Source organism: Oryzias latipes, chromosome 4 (assembly GCF_053564925.1).
Source record: "Oryzias latipes strain Hd-rR chromosome 4, Olatipes_Hd-rR_3.1".
Lineage (NCBI taxonomy): Eukaryota > Metazoa > Chordata > Actinopteri > Beloniformes > Adrianichthyidae > Oryzias > Oryzias latipes.
Window position 1 is genome coordinate 24,752,096 of NC_136240.1, and position 20,861 is coordinate 24,772,956.

The 20,861-nt window shown below is 40.1% G+C and overlaps 1 protein-coding gene across 2 annotated transcripts in view; it reads left to right on the forward strand.

Annotated features, from left to right (window-relative positions):
* Positions 1-18,898, forward strand: part of exoc2 (exocyst complex component 2) — a 143,977-nt gene extending 125,079 nt beyond the window's left edge. For both annotated transcript variants that reach the window (XM_078946146.1, XM_011474258.4), the window contains 17 exons: positions 1,924-2,037; positions 2,262-2,386; positions 2,955-3,023; positions 3,120-3,277; positions 3,384-3,505; positions 6,202-6,263; positions 7,499-7,579; positions 7,739-7,798; positions 8,711-8,772; positions 8,850-8,919; positions 11,376-11,492; positions 13,774-13,915; positions 17,447-17,502; positions 17,578-17,700; positions 17,889-17,950; positions 18,237-18,296; positions 18,396-18,898. In XM_078946146.1, the coding sequence (XP_078802272.1) occupies positions 1,924-2,037; positions 2,262-2,386; positions 2,955-3,023; positions 3,120-3,277; positions 3,384-3,505; positions 6,202-6,263; positions 7,499-7,579; positions 7,739-7,798; positions 8,711-8,772; positions 8,850-8,919; positions 11,376-11,492; positions 13,774-13,915; positions 17,447-17,502; positions 17,578-17,700; positions 17,889-17,950; positions 18,237-18,296; positions 18,396-18,489 (1,577 nt within the window). In that variant the 3' untranslated portion in view covers positions 18,490-18,898. The remainder of the gene's footprint in view (positions 1-1,923; positions 2,038-2,261; positions 2,387-2,954; positions 3,024-3,119; positions 3,278-3,383; positions 3,506-6,201; positions 6,264-7,498; positions 7,580-7,738; positions 7,799-8,710; positions 8,773-8,849; positions 8,920-11,375; positions 11,493-13,773; positions 13,916-17,446; positions 17,503-17,577; positions 17,701-17,888; positions 17,951-18,236; positions 18,297-18,395) is intronic.
* The last annotated feature ends 1,963 nt before the right edge of the window (positions 18,899-20,861 follow it).

Below are 20,861 nucleotides of genomic sequence, written 5' to 3' on the forward strand. Positions count from 1 at the left end.
AAAGTCTGCAAAGTTGCACATTAAAAAAATCAATGAAACATTGAAGCTGCGAAAGCTGAACTGTGAAATACCAGGGGATTACTGTTAAACAAAGACATAACATTAAATGTTAAAAATAATTTTAAAATATTGCTTTCAAAGTACTTAAGTTACCCATTAACCCATATGTTTTACTCAAAAACTCTTTTCACTCAATCACTTTTGCTGCTATTAGCAGCATCCCACTCGACTTTGTGATGGGTCAGGGTTCCTGCAGTCATTTTCTCTGTTTTCTATGCTGAAGTCTCCATTAGGTGTCTAGAGGTGGTTCCGGAACATTGCAAGTTCATTCATTTCTCAGTGAGTTGTCTTAAACATGAAAGAAAGCCATCCATCTCCACTCATAAGGCCAAATTCTTTGGTGAGGAAGCGTACCGGAGTAAGTTGCTTCCGTATGTCCAAACACTCCTCGTCATGCTGCTCTCCCAATTACAAGCTTTATATTTGCCGCTTTCATGCCCATGTCCGTGCAGTCAGCTGGACCTGTTTCTGGTAGATTCTCAGCGCAAATAGGAGGCTTGAACAGCGATGATGGTTAATATGTGCTTTAAAAGGAAGGTTTCTTAGCATGTCAACGTGCCCATTGAATGACCTAAAGGATAAAAAAATTCATGATAAAAAGTAGAATAGGTTTGATTGGACTAAAAAAAACTGAATACTAAATAAACATTTTAGATAAGAGAGGAATAAAAAAAGATTATAGGAGAGACATGCTGGGTGTTTGAGACTGTAGCATGGGAATTGTGCCACATTTGAAGTGCGGGTATAATTAGACTTGTGATTGTGTGTGTGTGTGTGTGTGTGTGTGTGTGTTGACAGCAACAACCTCAGCCTTTTGTCTGATGTGAAAGTGTTCAAAGGACTCTTTCAGTTTTCCAGTATCTTCAATTGACACGCACACACTGAAAGTTTAGTGAAAGTACTCAAACCCCGCGCTTCGAGAACCCCGCACGGGCATTCACACACAGTTCCCTGTTCCGAGGACGCCGGAGTTCAGTGGACACCTGGATCAACAGCCACTCTCCTCCCTGGACGACGGCAGGAAAAACATGTGCCGCTCCATATGGGCTGCATGCACCATGTGAGGAGCGTCTTCTGTTTATAGACCGTCTGAGTCAATTGTGAATTTCCTCATATTTTCTAGAGCGTTTTGAGTGTGTGCGCTTTGCCGTCTCAGCCACATTTGGGGGATTTTTCAAATCTTGCTTACAAACTGCAGTCTGCCTGTGACTCACCAGGACGCTTTTTTTTCTCTGCATGTCTCACATGTGTTTTGGAAATGTGGCCGTCCATCTCCCTTCAGTGAGACAAACTTTATGTAGGCGTTTGCAGAGCAGCACAAACACGGCTTTGAGTTTCATTTTTAAATAGTAACAATTCCGCTCCGACATTTTTTCTCTCCTGTAGTGTTTCGCTTTCATTCCTGTTTGTTAACTTTTACCCTTTTTTTTGCCCAAGTGTGAAGTTAATTGCACAAAAGTTATGTCACTTGCTGACTGATTTTTGATTTTGCGTAGCTCCTTGTCGCCATCTAGTGGAGCTCTGGTGCCAGACGGTCAGATGTCAGTAGGCTTGGTGGGGTTGATATAAACCCACTTCACCCCCAGTTTTCTCCAAATCGCCCTGTTTCCCCTGCACAGGGAACAACTGATGTTCTAACAGCTGCGGGTCGGGTCAGGGATGGATCAGAACAAAAATAAATAAAAGTCGGAGAGGGTCCAGCCGGGGAATGTTTGGTGTGAAAACCTGCTGAGCTTATTGAGGAATGTGGAATTCTGAAATGGGCTTTAATTGATTATTTGATATCTGAGGTATGTGTTTCTTTGTCTTCCAAGTTTAAATATGCCTCCCCTGCTCACTTCCATCTTATTCCGTGTTCATCAGGAGGCGTCAGGGCTCTGGACCTGGAGGGGGATACCCGGCCACCAACGCTTGGCCGACTGAGCCACACATCGTCTCTGAACAGGGGGGGCAGTCTGCATTCGTCACGACCCAACAGTGAGTTCGCCGCAGCAGTTCACCCACACACTGGGGACTGAGGTGGGGGCTTCCCTGCCTGTAAAGGTTTCTGTCATGTACACTGCTTCGGGGAACCTCCTTTGCCAGGCAGCGCAGTAGTACTGTAAACAAAAGAATTTCCATGCCGACCCATCTCCTATCAGGTTCTTGAAGTTTCCTGTTCATTTTCACCGCAGTTTCAAGTTTGTGCTTTTTTATTGCAGCGTGGCGCTTTGAAACCCCTCAGCTGGTGCAGTTTGTGGGGAAGCTTTCAGACGTTGTGATTGGTCAGCTCCCCAACTTCTGGAAGCTTTGGATCTCCTACGTTAACGGGAGTCTGTTCAGCGAGGTACAGTCTGCAGAAATGCAGCTCAGTCATACCCCTCCCCTCTCCCCTGTAGTCATTTGGGACTGTTGTCCTCTCCTGTACGTTCCCAGTTCTACATTTCAACTGGCTGATCAGCCAGGAGCATTTCAAAAGTAATCCAGTACTGTACACATTGTTGAGCACAGGATTTGGATCCAAAGTGCTTCTTTGGACCGTTATTGTAACATTTATCCAATAAATAAATAAGTTACGGTGTACCACAGGGTTCTAGACTTGGTCCACCTGAGTTTTCCACTTAAATTCTAAAAAAAAAAGAAAATCCTATTTTAGCCCAGAGAGCATTTGAAGCTCTCCAGACATGTTTTATACATGCATAGATACAGAAATAGAAAACATTTTCATTTATGAGCCAAAAGAAATAAGAAAAACGTATGAGTTGGCAAATAAGCTAAATTTGTAATAGTAACCACAAAAAAGACCTAAATATTATACAAAGTGGAAAAAAGAATTTGCTATGATATGTGTGGTAAAAAATAATGCTCAAAATTTGAAAGTTATAATCACGTCAATACCTATTGTTCTCTTTCAGACAGGAGAGAAGTCTGGTCAGGTGGAGAAATCAAAGAAGAACGCTCGGCAAAGACAGAACGACTTTAAAGTACAAAACAACTTCATGTCTTAGTCAGACTGGATTTTTACTACAAACTGATTGTTGGTTTGTAAAAACTCACCTGTTTGTATAAATCCTTTATAGAAAATGATTGAGGAGTTGACCAATCGGCTTGTGAGGCTCATTCGGGGAGCTCTCCTCCCCACCACTCTGCCACCTGCAGAGCTGAATTTTTACGGAGGCTGGGAGGGCAAAACAGAGCTGACGGGGGTCTGGCTGACCCAGATCATCCACACAGTCAGGTTGGGATGCCGGAATTACATCTGCGCTTAAGCAGTCATGGAAAATAACAGATGAATGAATCTTCATGCTTCCTTTGTCATCATTATTGATTTTGCTCCTGATTAGGGGTTGCCATGAAGCACTCTCTGCTCTGGAGATCCCAAATGATCTCCTGCAGGTTATCTCGGATCTGCTGCTGGATCTGAGAGTCCACTGCCTCATGATGACGCTGCTGCACACCACAGAAGGTGAGCTTAAGCTCTCTGGAGAAAACCAACTGAACACCAATGAGACAGGGAGGCGCCCATTCTCAGTCAGAGCTGATTTCATTCCATGTTTACTAAAATGTCAAGAAATGGAAAAGAGGGAGCTTTGATCAGAAAACAAACAAACTGAATGTTGCATTTATAGAAGATTTTGTGTAATAAAAATCAAACGGAGGTCATAGGTTTTTTTTTTTTTTAAATTTCTTGATGTCTGTGTGTGAAACGCAACAGGCACAACTGCCAAACCATTGCAGCAATCAAAAAGATTTCTTTTACTTTTAAGAAGCACACGTTTTAATATAACTAAAAAAAAGTACAGATCTGTTGATCTTTTGATGATTCTCGCCTCTTAAAATCAATTCTGAAACGCACAATGAACCAATGTAGCGATTTTAAAACCAGTGTGATGTGTTTCCGCCCCCCGGTCCTGAGCTAGCTAGCTATGTTTTAGGTAAACCAGAGAGCAGGGCATGACAATAATCTAAACCATTAAAAAAAAAAGCATGTATCAGAATCTCTTTGCTGGCAAAAGAGAGGAATGGGCGGACCCTGGCAATGTTTTTAAGAGGAGAAAATCTAGTTTTAACCACATTATTGACATGTGAGAGCAAATTCAGCTCAGAGTCAAAAAGTACGCTCAGGTTTCTCACACGGTGAGAAAGTTTAAAATTCTGAAGGTGTGGTAAAATCATCTCTCTCTTGTCTTCAGGACAGATGATTAAAATTTCAGTTCTGTCTTGGTTGAGCTGTAGGAAATTTTCTGCCATCCATGACTTTATATCTAAAATACAGTTTTAAAGTGTTTATCGGTTCAAGGTCATTAGGAGACATGGCAATGTAAAGCTGTGTATCATCAGCATAGCTGTGAACACCGTGTCTCCTGATGAAATCCTCAAGAGGCAACATATACAAGTTAAAAAGTGTAAGACCTAAAATTGACCCTTGGGGAACCCCACAACTTATTTCATGGATTCTTGAAGAGCATGTATCCATACTTACATAAAAGTGTCGATCTGTAGGATGAGCAATAAACCACTTAAGAACATTTCCAGAGAGGCCCACTTGACTCCTTAGTCTGTCTAATAAAATCTGGTGATCAAAAGCAACACCAAGATCCAGCAGCACCAGAACAGATAGATTCTGTGTGTCTAAAAAATCCAAGATCATTAACAATCTTTAAAATCTGTACTGTGGTCTGTCCTACAGTCAGATTGAGATTTTTCCCCCCAAAAATGTGGTCATTTAAAACTCATGCAGTTAAGTAGCAACACTTTATTTTTCCTAGAATTTTACTTAAAAATGGTAAGTTGGATACAAGTCTTCAGTTATCCAGAGTGTTTGGATGTCAATGACTCTTCTTCAAAAGAGGCCTCACCACTGCTGTTTTACAAGCAAGAGGGGAAGACAACCATCTGAAGAGAACAGTTTACTACATTTAAAAGCTCTGACTTAAAGAATCCATCAAATGTTTTAAAAAGTGAAGTGGGAATGAGATCTACAAGGCAGGTTGTGTACTTGAGATAAAACTCAACCAAGACAAAACTCCCCAGTGTTTCCTCTGGTAAAAACAATGTTAATCTGTTAAAATAAGTATTGTACTGATGAAAGACTAGATCTTATTGCATTGATTTTACCCATGAAGTGGTCTGCAAAGTCCCCACATGCAGCATTAGATGGAGGACTTGTTGAAATGTTTGTTTATTAAAATATTACATGAAAATTAATTGAAATTTTGAAATTAAATTGAAAATTTGGATTGTTTTTATTTTCAGAGATATCGAATAGTTGTTCTCACACACGACAATGATAATATATAATATTCATCCACCGGCTGTCTAATGTTACGAGGATGCTGCTAATAAAGTTGTTCAAACGGTGGATTCAGGTTTATTACTATCTTTAGAAAATATCAGTCTTCGTGCCTTTTTTTATTTGTCACTCCTTTAAAGTAGGACGAGGCTGAAGTTGGTGTGCACTTTTGTAGCTCACGGTTTTTTAGGCAAAAAGCATAAAAGCAAGAAAGAAATCAGATTCCCACTTTAGCTTCTTGCAGGCCAGTCCGTGACCTGAAAAAGGTTGGAGCCCACTGATCTGAACAACAGAAATGTTTTGCAAAAGAAAAACTTAAAAAAAAGAAGTTAGAAAATGCATCTGTAACCACATATACTGATTTGTATTTAAACTGCAAAAGCTTGTGCTGATGCAATCTGTTTTTGATTACATTTTTGATGATTTGCTGCAACAGTGGTATTTGAAAACCCCCCAAAAAAGGTGTAGGATGCAGTCCTTCATGTTTAGCTTCGTGGACAACTTTGAGGAAAAGCTCGAGTCGTTTCTACACCTTCAAGAGTTGGAAGAGAGAAAGTGTTTTGAGACCAAAACCAGATTTGTTAAGTTTCACTTGTGGTTAAAAATGGTCATTTTGAGAAGAAAGCCTGGTTTTCTCATGTAACATCTCTCACACCCCCAGCAGTTCCTCACGCACACAAAGACACACAGTTAGAAGGAAATAACTTGTCTGGAATGTGTGGTTTATTCGCAAAACAATAAACATAGTTATTACCAGTTTTTACTGGTATTAAAAGGCAGTACTGCTGCATTTTTTGTAGAAAAAAATGAATCCAATAAACTATTTTTTTTTTTTAGATTTGCTTTATGTTTGTGTTTCTTTTACTTAGATGTGAAGAGACTCGCTGTGAAGGAAGACTGGGTTGTAGACAATGAAGGAATCACCAGCCTGGTACGTTATATATAATGTATATATATAATGTATATATAATTTTTAGGAATTTAAGAACTTTGGTTATAAATATAATGATCAATGAATTACTATTTATACATTTTCAAAAGGACGCTGTTAGATTGAAGTTTTGATTACAAGAATAATTTATTATTCTTTGCATGAACTATTTTCATTTTTGATCTCTGTGATTAAAATTTTTTTAACATATTACTTTTTTAAAGATATTTTGCGCAAAAGTCAAATTCATTTAAACTTGTAAAAATTGTTTTTCTGTCTATGGATTTTATGGACCTTTAAAAATAAATTAATATTCAAACAAAGGTATCAATCTATTTTGGAAATGAAATGTTGTAAATCAGCTTTTTGTGCTTAAAGCATAAATAATCATCATAACTACTTTACATCCAATATAAATATTGTTTTTCTGTCACCCCCTCAAAAGTAAGTACTTTCATTCATATGAATGAACCTTTCTTATGTTAGTTTAATATTTCTTTCTTTATTTATTTTTTAGCAAATTTTTCTAGGCTAAGTTCTAAATGTTCTTTAATACGCACCATAATATTGCTTGGATTTTTTTTTTTTAAATGTTTAAAAGGCTTCAGTGTTGTCTTCTAAAACTATTTCCCCTGTGTGTTAAAATAACCAGCACACTTATCAAAGTTCACAAGTTCCTTCAATGATTAAAAAACAAAAAAAACGTTTTTGTAGCCAAAGAATCAAACAGCTGTAACAACATTAACTGGTACTCTTTTAGCAAAAACTGTGGTTATTCAATTTAGTGTGGAAAATCAGTTTGACGAGGACTGCAGCAGTTCTAGCTGTGAATTTATAGACTTTTATTTACATTGGGAACAACAAGAGCATCAAACATGGTGCAAAAGCATTCAGTGAATTATTTTTGCATCTCACATCCAAAATGGCTATTTTACTCATCCTTTTTACTCAATTACAATCCCTTTTACATTATCAGACAGAAAGGAAGGAGAGATATATTAAAACTTTGTAAATGAAACAATGAAGTAAGACGGATAAACACTAACAGCACTTTTAAATGTGCTTAAAAATAAGCTAATAAAAGGGTTATTATTATTAAGGATAGATCCAAAACAAAGAATTTTCTTGAAGTTCATACCAACTGTGTACAGTATTTTACTTCCATCCATCAGTTCCATCACCTCTTCTTCCAGTTTTTTTTAATCTTGAGTCTGTTTATACTCTCGTTTTTGCAGCCTTACCACTTTGAACAGTGCGTGGTCCAGATGTTGCAGTCCTTCAAAGAACCTCTGGAGACCAAACCAGGAGAAATCAATGTGAGATACTTACCCACAAATCCCTTTGGCTCAATAGATTCATTTCTAAAGGTTCTAGTGTATTTTTTTCTGTTGAGAAACCAAGCTAGAAAGGTAGTGCATAAAGCTTGAATTATTTGGTTCTGGGTTTGTTCCAGTGCTGTTGATATTCTTCCACAGGTGCTGCAGTTAGACCAGGTCCAGGACCAGGCAGCAGAGCTCATAGTGACCATCATGACGGTAATATGATATGCAGATGCCCACAGAGCCAACATTTAACTGGTTTTACTAAGGAAAAATGTTCAGACATGTCAGCATGATTTGAGTCCAGACATTTGCTGAGACATGTTAGTTTTTGTCAGATAACCTTATCTGTTATATTGCAACAATTTATGGAGTTACAGTATACACAAATAAATTTGTGACTCTGGCCCTAGGGCAATATGAAGCTTTAAAGTCCCACTCTGATCATCTTTTGTAAAAGTGTTCCCAGTGGTCTTTTAATTATTATTATGCCGTTTTAGCCAAAATATTCAAACCTGTGTTGTTTTCTAGGATATAGCTTCTGCAGAACAGCATCAGTTCATTAGAATTTCACGTCTGAGTTGTGGGCGGGACAGTCCCATCCCCCTTCCCCTCCCTGTTTCTGAGAGCTCTCTGTTTACACTCTCTCCCGCTAGCTTACAACCCCTCCCATCCCCAACCTAACATTACATTACCAGCATACCAAAAATGCTAAGCAATCTCAGAGCTGTCCAGCTATAAAGTTTTGAGCCAGCGTAGATTAGCAACCCTGCCCCCCTTCCCCTCCCGTTGCAGAGCAAAGCAGGAAACTTGTAGCCCCCCCCAGTGTATTTTCAACATCACAAACAAGTCTATTTCTAACGCCTCCTGCTTCACAATGACTTGAATAAAGAAATACTCAGAAATGTAATTTTAAGCTTAATTTTCATATTATTTGTCCTCCATCTTGAGAAAAATGAGAACCTGTTAAAATGACCAGAAACCCCATTTTCCATCGGAGTGGGTCTTTAAGCCAACTGACAGACACATGAGATCTTCAGCTACTATTAAATCTATTGACTGTTGCTGTAAAAACTGTGTTACGGTGTGTGTTTCTCTCAACACGCCTGACAAATGTGTTGAACTTAGGCTTTTATAAACTGTCTGGAGCAGCTGAGCATGAAAACGGATGGAGACATCCAAGTCTCTCAGTGAGTATCTTTTTAAAATGATCTTTGAGATGATTGTGCTTTAGGGAATGATTTTAAAGTTGTTGGTTTGTCTGCAGCAACATTTCTGTAGATCTGTCCTCTCCAGACCGCTTCGCAGCCGCCCACGAGGACTTCAGTCCAACTTCAGTAAGCAAAATGCCGTTTCTCTGACTTCCACTCAGCAGTTTGGGGTCCACAACTGACAGGGGCCAGAACAGCCTTTGACACATGTTGACGAACGCGGGCGGCACACTCGTCAGAACCACAAACCTTTATCTGTCTGTTTCCTGGTTGTGGACACGCAGCAGCTACGTCCTCATTTCCTGTAACTCGTTTTGAGAGGTTGGTGAAGGGGGTTAAGCGGTGGGGTGGAGGACGGGGTGGAGGAAGAGCAGGGTATGAAGTGCTTCTGGTAAAGGGAAATGGAGCAAGGTGCAGACGGGGCTTCCCCAGCCTGAATGTGTGCAGCGGGAGTCAGGCAGCCGAGCTCGACTACACAGCGCTGAAGACCGGTGTGAACTGAGGGGTCGGAGCGTTGCTCGATAGGGAGGTGCTAAACACGTAATCTCTCTTTTCTGTTTTCGTGTTCGCCTCAGCAGAGGATAAACAAGGTCTTTCTAGTAAAGTAGAGAATTTTTCAAAATAAAGCGTCAGCCCTGTATGAGTGTCTGTGGGTTTGTCCTTCATTAAAATGAGCTTTTGTGTTATTTTGTCAATTATCATTTTTTTATGTTGTGGTTGAAAGTATACAAGTATACAAGACAATAGGGAAGATTTGAAACTATGTGATGATATTGTACTGTTATGCAACCCGAATCTGAAATTGTGTTGATCTGAAAAAACACAAAACAGGCCTTGAAGCTGCAAATGCATTGGTCTCTGCTTCCGCTCCTCTGAAGAGCCAAAACTGCTGTGAAGCTCTCCACAAATGTGAGCAGGATGTAAACATACAGTGGTGGACAAGATTGTTGGTACCCCTCAGTTAAAGAAAGAAAGTCCACAATGCTCATTGAAATGACTTGAAACATTCAAAAGTAACAATAAATCCAGAGTGGACTTCATGGGAGGTGACCAAGGAGGACACCACTGTTGAAAGGAAATCATAAAAAAGCCAGACTGGAATTTGAAAAAATGCATGTTGACAAGCCACAAAGCTTCTGGGAAAATGTCCTTTGGACAGATGAGACCAAACTGGAGCTTTTTGGTAAGGCACATCAGCTCTATGTTGGTAGACTCAAAAATGAAGCATACAACGAAAAGAACACTGTCCCTACTGTGAAACATGGAGGAGGCTCAGTTCTGTTTTGGGGCTGCTTTGCTGCATCTGGCACAGGGTGTCTTGAAGTTGTGCAAGGTAAAATGAAATCTTAAGATTATCAAGGCATTCTGGATAGAAATGTGCTGCCTAGTGTCAGAAAGCTTGGTCTCAGTCGCAGGTCATGGGTCTTCCAACAGGACAACTATCCAAAACACACAGCCAAAAACCCCCAAGAAAAGCTAAGAGAAAAGCGTTGGACTATTCTGAAGTGGCCTTCTATGAGCCCAGATCTGAATCCCATTGAACATCTGTGGAAGGAGCTGAAACATTCCATTTGGAGAAGACACCCGTCAAACCTGGGACAACTGGAGCAGTTTGCTCATGAGGAGTGGGCCAAAATACCTGTGGACAGGAGCAGAAGGCTCATTGACAAATACAAAAACTGTTTAATTGCAGTGATTGACTCAAAAGGTTGTGCAACAAAATATTAAGTTACGGGTGCCATCATTTTTGTCCAGCCCTATTTCATTAGTTTAAACAAAAAAAGAATTCTGTTAATCAACAACTCAAAAGTAATGGCTGATTTTGATTATCAAATTTTCAATAAATTTTAATTTATTGTTACTTTTGAACATTTCAAGTCATTTCAGTGAGCATCGTGGACTTTCTTTCTTTAACTGAGGGGTACCAACAATTTTGTCCATCACTGTACATCTATTTTAGGTGTGGTTCAAATACACGCATAGGGATGTTATTTTATATTCTCTAATACAGTCAATGGTCCACCCCTGCTTACCCCATCCTTACCCCTGAAAAAGGAGGGATTGAAATAGACTTTATCACTTATTTTCATCCCCCCCCCCTCATCTCAGAGGTCTTTTAATTATTTTATGCCATTTTTAGGCAAAGTCTAAAAACCTGTGTTAGTTTCTAGGACATAGTTTCTGTAGAGCAGCAGTCGTTCATTAGAAACTCTCCTCTGAGTTGTGGGTGGGACCGTTGGCGTGAACCAAACCCCTTCCCTCCCGGTGGCTGAGAGCTTTAAGCAGGGAGCGTTTGGCGTATTTTCTACAGCTAAAAAAGCTAATTTTCAAACTTCATTTTTTTTTCTGTTCCTGATTCGCAACGATTTGAATAAAGAAATACTGAGAAATGCAATTAATTTCTTTATATACATGTCCTCCATCTTTAGAAAAATGCCACAGACACATGTTAAAATACCAAAACACCATTTTCTGCAAACTAGGTCTTCAAAAACATGTGATTATTTAACAAAACGAGTTTGTGCTGGAACAAGGTCTTGGGCTTAAATTACAATCTAACTTTTCCTTTCTTTTATGAACAGGAGCAGCGTTTGCTGATCATTCTGAGCAACTGCCAGTACCTGGAGAGACGCACCTTCCTGAACTTGGCGGATCACTTTGAAAAGCACGGCTTCACGGGAACAGAGAAGATCACGCGGGTCAGTACCTGCTGCTGTGACCTGCAGCTGTTACACTCCTATTGAGGAGAAGTGTGGAGGCGTCATGAGAAGAAAACAAACTACAACAACTAAACTGATCTGTGTGTTTTTTTTCGTTTCTCAGCAAAGGGATGACTAATGAAAAGAAAAAGTCACACTTTTCACCTCTGTTCTCAACATAGTCACACTGCTGCACACAATGACTAATGGCTGAATCACAAAGCTAAGAAGGGTTTGATCTGTTGATTTTCCTGTAAAAACTCACTTTATTTGAAAGATTAAGTTAAAAGTTTGAATTAGACCCGAAAGCATGATGCCTATGATAATTTGTCTAGACTGCTGAGCTGTGCTGCTCCACATTAAACACATTTAACGGTAAACAAGAAAAAGAAGAAAGTATTGAAGGGTTGTACCACTGCTGCACATGCTGCCTTTACAGCATTATTAATAGGAGCTGGTGTCAGAGCAGCATAAATAATGCTAGCAGCTGCTCACAAACACACCATGTGACCAGTTCAGATTGTGCTAACTTATGTAGTGTGCTAAGTTGGTTCTTTTACTCTTTGTCTCAGTCTGGTTTCTTTGCAGTGTTACTCCAATGTCAGATTGAAGGATATACAAGATTTTAAAAAAATCCATCTTGATGCCTGAAAAATTAATTTAGGAGGGTTTAGACCTATTATTTATAAATAAAAATTGGGGGGGGGGGGGGGTCTATTTCAATTAAGCCTCAGTTCAAACCATTGACTATATTTGAGAACTGGACTGAGTGACTCCTCCCCCCTTGCATTCCAAACAGGAAGTACCTGCTGGTTCCAAGAAGCTAGACTTTTTCAGAGAAATAAACGGCTATTGCTCAATCATTCCATTTGTAGGAATAACCGTTCTTACTCTGCTACATTTTTTGCTAATCCTCTTTATTTACCATTATTATTATTCTTTATTTCAAGTTATTCAAGTATATTCACTGAACAATCAGATGCCTCAATGAAGGTATGCGTTTTAAGTCAATTGTTTGAAAAGTTTGATTGACAGATTCTACCAAGACCACTTTCAAAAGATAGGGGTGTGACCTTTCAACAAGCTTACTCCTGGTTGGCAAGAGTGGTCGCCATAGAAACGATGACTCAAACTGATTTGGACCAATCACTGCTTACTTACGATTTCTGGCTCCAACATGGCAACATCTACATTGCGAAAAAATGGCGACTGAATTGACTTCATTTGGTTGGAGCCAGAACAAAGTCAGTCCAGTTCTCCTTTATAGTCAATGGCGTAAGCCAACTCTTTCATAATATTTAATTCCATCTCTCTTCCAGCCAAGAATTAAGCTGATGGCAAAGAAAAAAATAGTCGATCATAGTATTAAACCTTTTTTCTTTTCTTTTTGAAAATCTTTGTGTTTCTCCACACTGCAGAACAACACAAAGAGGAAAAAAGATTCATAATAACACATTTCAATTTTTCTGCTTTAGGTTATGCTTATGGATGTGTTTAAGACCCAGGTCTGGATGTCACTTTGCTCCTCAGCCAAGCATGTCAAAGGATAGTAAACATTAGATCCGTTCAAACAGAATCTCTCTGGAATGAAAGCATAAGTACTGCATTCTGCTGCTCTAAAAGTGCAGGAATGGATCCAATGTTAAACGGACATTTAGCACACATTTGTTTGTTTGTACATTTGTTCACACTGGACTGTCACTACCCATACTAGCGCATGTGCCTAAAGTTGGAAGAGGCTTGGTTCGAAATGTCAAAGCCCTGCAAACCTTATGAATCTTGCTACAATTCTCACAGTTCTATTCTGAGATATGAAAGACTTGCTGTCATAGAATAACGGCTGAGCCCAACGTGCAGCTGTTAATTTCTCTTCCACGATCAATTTTCAAACGTTGGGCACTTCCGTCAATTAAAGGGATGCCATCCATGCGTCACTACCAAATCAGAGTCTCTGATTGGTCAAAGATCAAACTTGTTTAACTTTCAACATGCTTTTGATGACAGCATGTTTTGTACATGGAGCCTAAAAACAGTCCTAAAATTGTGCGTAGCGACACATGAATGCTAAAGTGTTGAACACAGATGCCCTAACGCACATATATGTGCGTTTACAAAGACTTTTCAATGGAAGTGATCTCTTGAACGTGTTGCAGATGGCGATGTAAGCAGCTTAATCCACTTTTTATTCTTTTTAATTTCTTTTTTACTTTCCACTTACAAGGTCATGTCCAAAGAAATAGATGACAGCAGCCATCTTTCTCTTTCCCTCCTCGTCCTCCAGGTGAGCATGGACGCCATCCGAGAGCTGGACCGGAAACTCTTTGAAGCTTACATCGAGCGGCGTGCCGACCCCATCGCCGGCTCCCTAGAGCCTGGAATCTACGCTGGATACTTTGACTGGAGGGACTGCCAGACGCCGTCAGGTATCACCTGATGAATGCCAGGAGCCGCGTTTGAGACCATGAGGGAAACCCCCACCATCACCACTCATTGACCCAAGGAGCATGAGAGATCAGCCACCAGCAGACTTGTTTAGTCAAAACCTGGTGACTTTGGTCTCTTCAGCTCAGTTGTGGTTAGAGTGTGTCATGTATGAAGTACAGCTCTTTGAAGCCTTACTGTAAACACTGCTGAGTTCATGCTCTCGCTCTTCTTCCTCAAGCTCTCACGGCCTTTTCTGTGGAGGTGTGGGTGTGAAGTAATTTTTTACTTTACATTGACATTTCTCCCTCAAGCTTTACAAACAAAGGTGAAACTTTAATATGAGTGTGCGGTTGAACCTAACGCAGGATGTGAAGCAACAAAACAGAGCTAGTGAATCTGTCAGAAAGGGCTACGGTTTAGCCTTTTTTTTTTTTTTTTTTACCTTGTCTTGACAACAAAAAAAAGTGTGAGCCCCACACAGGTTTGTTGCTTCCTCTGAAAGTTCATGTTTGAGCTTACATCCGAAAGAGGAACATTATGGACAGCAAACCACAGTTCTAGGATATGATACTTTCACTTGTCGCACTCCTTGTGTCGGTCCTATTTTAGCGTGTGGGGTGTTGCAGGGCATCGAGAATCCGGTTTCAGTACGTTTTTTTTTGTTGCTGCTTTTGTCTATGTCACTTACAGATTTTAGTGTTTGGTTTATTTTAAAGTACTGCTCTTTTATTGACAATACAATTAGGCATCAGCAAATTCTGGCCTTCTGTGCATTTTTTAAACGCAAGAAATGATTGATTTTATTAGAAAGTGTCTTAAGTTATATTTATAGGAAGACAAACATCTTTCCTCTACTTGGTTGTGCTCTGGAACATTAGGATTTCTGGATTTGTGTTTTGCCAACAAGATAACAATTCATCAAATAAATAAAGAATTATAATCTCTGAATTTGGGCTGTCTGCACCATCATACACTGCTGAAAAAGGCAAAACTATGATGCACACAAGAAATGTATCATGATCTGTTTATTTTCCTATTATGGCAGTTACATGGTGTACAGTTTTGCTCAACTGCTAAACGTTAGCATTTTAGAAAAAGCTCTGGCGGTTAAATTCCTAAAGTCATCGATATACTTTCAATACACTTGTGTCCTACTTTCAATAGTCTAAGAAGCTGTGAAATAGGATTCCTTGAACACGTTCTCAGTTTTTGGTTTCACGTCTTTAACAGCTTCACACAGTGGCGCCGAACGCAGGAATGACGAAAACAAGAAGAATGGAGCAAACCACAGAGGAGAAACTTTGACGAGTTTTAGTGGAAAAATGCCCAACTTAAGCAATGTCCAAAGCTCCGAGTCACTTCCACTTCTAAACCAATGATTACTAGTAACAGTGATTGCAGAATGACTCGTTCTCTGTAGTACGATTAGCATTGCGGGCTAAAGATGTGTTGCTAATTTTTAGCAGCTTCGGTTAACCCGTGGAAACCATTTACTCAGTGGTGGGCCGTCAGGGCCTTCAAGGCCTTCTCTGAAGGCCTAAAAATATCTGAATCATGTGTTAATTATATTTTGTCCATGCATACTCATTAAATCATTCCAATTGGTCTGTCCATTCTATTTAAGTGTGTTTATGATGGTTTTGCTGCATCCATGTGTTTTCATATTGGTGCATTTAACCAATCGCATTTCAGCTGTCCTTTCTTGCTAGGCAGGGTCAGAGCTAAAGAGGCCTTCACCATCGGTACTGAAGGTTCTATACTGCGAGATCTAATGTCGGACATTCATTTCTGTCAACCAATCAGATTTTGAGTTGGTGTCAGCAGGGCCTTCTAGCAGGCTTAGGCAGCATCACGGTATTCAGACCCTCTGATTGGACAGAAGTTTCAGGAATACAGGAAACATTTCCCACATGCAGCCTTGCCCAGTTTGACAAAGAACCACGGAGCATTTTTTGATCTGTCTTGGTTAAAAACAGAGCTGACTGTAATGTATGCGATTTTGCAGGAAAATCTCCCACTGATCTCCTTGACTTTATCAGAAAAATCTGTGAGATCGTGAATCAGCTGTACAGATTTGTGTGTTTGGCGCTGACCATCCCCGCGTCCACTGCATCTGTCGAGCGGACATTTTCAGCTCTAAAGCAAATTAAAACTTACCCAGAATCACAACTGGAAAGACTCGCTTTCAGCACTGACCTTGAAGGAAATGAAAAGGACTTGATGGAACTGAAGCGTGATAATCTACATGACAGGGTCATCAAACTGTTTTTGATGAAAGAGAGGAGGACGAATTTTGTCTTCAAATAATCAGATTTTTTGATGAGTGAAATGATAAGTATCATAATAAATATTATTCCAAATGTATGTGTTTTTTTTCAATGTTTTTTTCCTGGCTGTAGTAGCATAACGAGATTTGTTTACTGTTTTGTTTATTCAGCTTATTTAGAGGCATTTATTTGTGGCTACAGGAATTTTCAATATGCAATGCAAAGCTCGTTTTTGCCTCGTAAAAGGGTTCATGAGGGAGTGAGTGATTCAGACGTAGCACTACTGAAGGCCCAGGTGTGTAACGCACGGTCCGCCGCTGCATTTACTAAAAGGTCTGTTGGGTTCATGTTGCTAAAGTGGGAACTTTACAGACGTGTTGCTTCTTTTTCACTGAGGCTGTAGTTTTGACGCCTAAGCACTCTGAACACAGACACGGAAGGCGATCAGCTGCTTTCTTTCTAATGTTAGGACAAAATGGAGATTAGAAGTTACTACATTTTCAAGCGGACTTCACACTTAGTTTAGTCAAAACTTACAATACTTGTTGGTCAGAGAGCTTCTCTGCTTAGTGGAACTTGGAAAACTGCTCTGGAGACACATGCAGAGGTTTCAGCTTCTCTCAGTCTTTGGGATTGGATTCCAAAATATATTGTTTTTTTATTTTTTACTGAAGTGGTTCCAGTTAGTCCTTCAACTGCAAAAAAAGATAGGAAGAGTTTGTTTAACTGAGAAAGCATAAGTACAGTTTAAATCAAAACCAATGCCATAGAGTAATTGTTGGAATTATTGCAAAACCATGCATAAAAAGAAACTACCACACACCTCCATTGGGTCTAAATTTCCATAAAGACGACAGGATGTCGGCTGCAATCCCTCTCATCATTTTCTAACCCTTTTACATTGGAGGTGTTGCCGGCGATACCTAAATGGCGCCCACTCCTTGTCAAAGCGGCAATCTTTGACCATTTTTAATGATCAACATGAATCAGCGGATTCTGACGCGCAGAAAAGCAGCCTTCGTATCGGCTTTGCACCGATATGTAAAACATTACTGAGGTGAAGTTTTGCATAACGACGCGAAGCCGCTTTTCTCCTCTTCAGAATCCACTGAAATTCTGTCAATGGCGTTAACGGTTGAAAAGCTACGGTAGTCAGGAGACCGTTAACACTGGAGCTAAAGCTCAGGTGTAAAAGATTTCATATCGAATTGTTTTTTACTTATGAAGAACCTCCTTACTAATGTTGTACTTTAACTCTCTCAGGTGTGAGGAACTACCTAAAGGAAGCTCTTGTGAGCATCATCGCAGTCCATGCTGAGGTACAAACCCAGACCATCAGCTCTCATCCCTCTGACTTCCTTGCAGTTTGGATCTAAGTGCTCCTTTTTTGTCAGGTCTTTACAGTCTCCAAGGATCTGGTTCCTCCGGTTCTCTCGAGGATCGTGACATCAGTTGCAGATGAGATGTGTCGCCTGATGCAGTGTGTGTCCTCTTTCAGCAAAAACGGCGCCCTGCAGGTACACGATTTCAGTCATAGTAAGACCCTGACTCATAAGCCGACGCCGCACTTGCTTTTTAAGGGGGGAAGTGGGCATGTCATTTCTTCTAACGCCACATCTCAGTTGAAGAAGCTGACAGTTTATCAATTATCACTTGGTCTTGGCTACACCTAGTTTTTTTTTTTTTTTTCCTTCTATTCGCTTAGGCCCGGCTTGAGCTCTGCGCCCTAAGAGACGCTGTGGCCACATACATAAACCCTGACAGCAAGTAAGTATGTGCGCCCTGTGATTTATGGCAGTGAATGTCACAGACATCAGTTTTCACCAGGGGAATATCCCTCTCAACAATCCCTGTGTGTTAGTTAGTGGCTTCTGGAAGGGAAGTGAAAGTAATCTGGTTCTATTGTGTGCTGCTGTGTGCATGTGTGTGTTTCTGCATTCATGTCAGGATGGAGTACATATACTCATCCTGAACTGCATACTCTGGCTTTCATCTGTTAATAAACGTGCGGTTTTTCTTGTAACGTCTTAACCGAGCGCCGTATTTTTTTCAGCACCAGCTTTAAACTGGCTCTGGAGGCTCTGCCTCAGCTCCACAGCGGAGGCGATAAGAAGTGAGTCGGTCATCTCATGTTCTGAGAATTCAGCCTTCTGCCCCCACGAAAAATTCAAAAACAAATTTGATTTGTGAGATTATCATCTCCCCCCTCCAGGTTGCTGGAAGAGCTGCTCAACAAGTTCAAGAGCAGCATGCATCTCCAGCTCACCTGCTTCCAGTCGTCCAACATCCCGCTTGTCAAAAGATGACCTGCTTTTTGCTCCACCACAGCGCCACTCTACTCTCCTTTATCTGCTCACAGTCATCTAACGAACCGTAACTTTATCTCCTCATCTATCATTATATTGTTTACTCATCTGTTCTTTTTATTTTTTTATTTTTTTTTTTACAGTGTCACTTTCAATTTCTGCTTCACCAAAAGAAACACACACATGTCTGTTTATCTGATCTGACACTAAATGAGTGGATTTCATTGTTACTGTGCAGGACAGTCCCAGCTGTTGCGTATGCTAATCGCTCCACTCAAGTAGTTTACAGGCAGGAGATGTTGATTGTCTAAAAAAAGAAAAAAAGTTCTGAAGCATGTCAGGCAAATACATGTCTAAGTAGCTGGGAATATCTGCGATGTGATTTATCCAATAAAATGAATCAACTTGATTTAAATGTTCTGTCTTTAACTCAGGACGAACCTCAGCTCAAAAATCCAACGGCTGTTTTGTCACATGATCATCAACTTTTTATAAAGATGTTTGTTTCTTGATCTGCTTTCACACAGCTCCACTCTCCTAATTGTAATTCACACTGGACCTACAAGGGGGGATTATTCTCGTATTTGTGTGCACCACATTTAGATCGAAGACAAGGTCATGGTAGACAAACCCAGTGGTCATGTCTCCCAGTGGTATGCATTTGCCTGTAAATGTCTTGACCTGGTATGCCTACAGCAGCTTCCCCATGCAGTCCAAAAACATGCTTCTTCATGTGAAGAAAGAAAAACAAAACAAAAACGCTTTTCATGAAAAGTTGCAGCGGCTTAAGTTGGCCATTTGTCCACTTAAGACAGACTGTTTTTTGAGTTTGTCGAAGACAAAGCTCTATTGAGCAGTTACAGTGTTGGACAAAATTGTTGGTACCCCTCAGTTAAAGAAAGAGAGTCCACAATGCTCACTGAAATGACTTGAAACGTTCAAAAGTAACAATAAATTAAAATTTATTGAAAATTAAATAATCAAAATCAGCCATTACTTTTGAGTTGTTGATTAACAGAATTATTTAAAAAAACAAACTAATGAAATAGGGCTGGACAAAAATGATGGCACCCATAACTTAATATTTTGTTGCACAACCTTTTGAGGCAATCACTGCAATTAAACAGTTTCTGTATTTGTCAATGAGCCTTCTGCTCCTGTCCACAGGTATTTTGGCCCACTCCTCATGAGCAAAGTGCTCCAGTTGTCTCAGGTTTGACGGCTGTCTTCTCCTAATGGAATGTTTCAGCTCCTTCCACATATTTTCAATGGGATTCAGATCTGGGCTCATAGAAGGCCACTTCAGAATAGTCCAACGCTTTTCTCTTAGCCATTCTTGGGTGTTTTGGGCTGTGTGTTTTGGATCGTTGTCCTGTTGGAAGACCCATGACCTGCGACTGAGACCAAGCTTTCTGACACTAGGCAGCATATTTCTATCCAGAATGCCTTGATAATCTTGAGATTTCATTTGACCTTGCACAACTTTAAGACACCCTGTGCCAGATGCAGCAAAGCAGCCCCAAAACAGAACTGAGCCTCCTCCATGTTTCACACTAGGGACGGTGTTCTGTTCGTTGTATGTTTCATTTTTGAGTCTACGAACATAGAGCTGATGTGCCTTACCAAAAAGCTCCAGTTTGGTCTCATCTGTCCAAAGGACATTTTCCCAGAAGCTTTGTTGCTTGTCAACATGCATTTTTGAAAATTCCAGTCTGGCTTTTTTATGATTTCCTTTCAACAGTGGTGTCCTCCTTGGTCGTCTCCCATGAAGTCCACTCTGGCTCAAACAACGACGAATGGTGCGATCTGACACTGATGTACCTTGACTGTACGATACTACTGTCCCGTGGGTCTTAAACTTCTAAATAATATCTGCCACTGTTGTCACAGGTACTTCAAGCTGCTTAGAGATGGTTTTATAGCCTTTACCTTTACCATGTTTGTCTATAATTTTGTTTCTAATGTCCTGGGACAATTCTCTCCTTTACTTTCTGTTGTCCATGTTCAGTGTGGTACACACCTTTTTACCAAACAGCAACGTGACTGTTTGTCTCCCTTTAAATAGGCAGACTGACTGATTATGGGTTTGAAAACAGCTGTGATGTCAATGAAAGGACATACCTGAGTTCATCATGACCCCCTGAGCAATTAGTATTCTGTCTTTTATGGAGGTACCATCATTTTTGTCCAGCCCTATTTCATTAGTTTGTTTTTTTAAATAATTCTGTTAATCAACAACTCAGAAGTCATGGCTGATTTTGACACTTAATTTTCAATAAATTTTAATTTGTTACTTTTGAACATTTCAAGTCATTTCAGTGAGCATTCACTGAGGGGTACCAACAATTTTGTCCACCACTGTATCGTTTTGG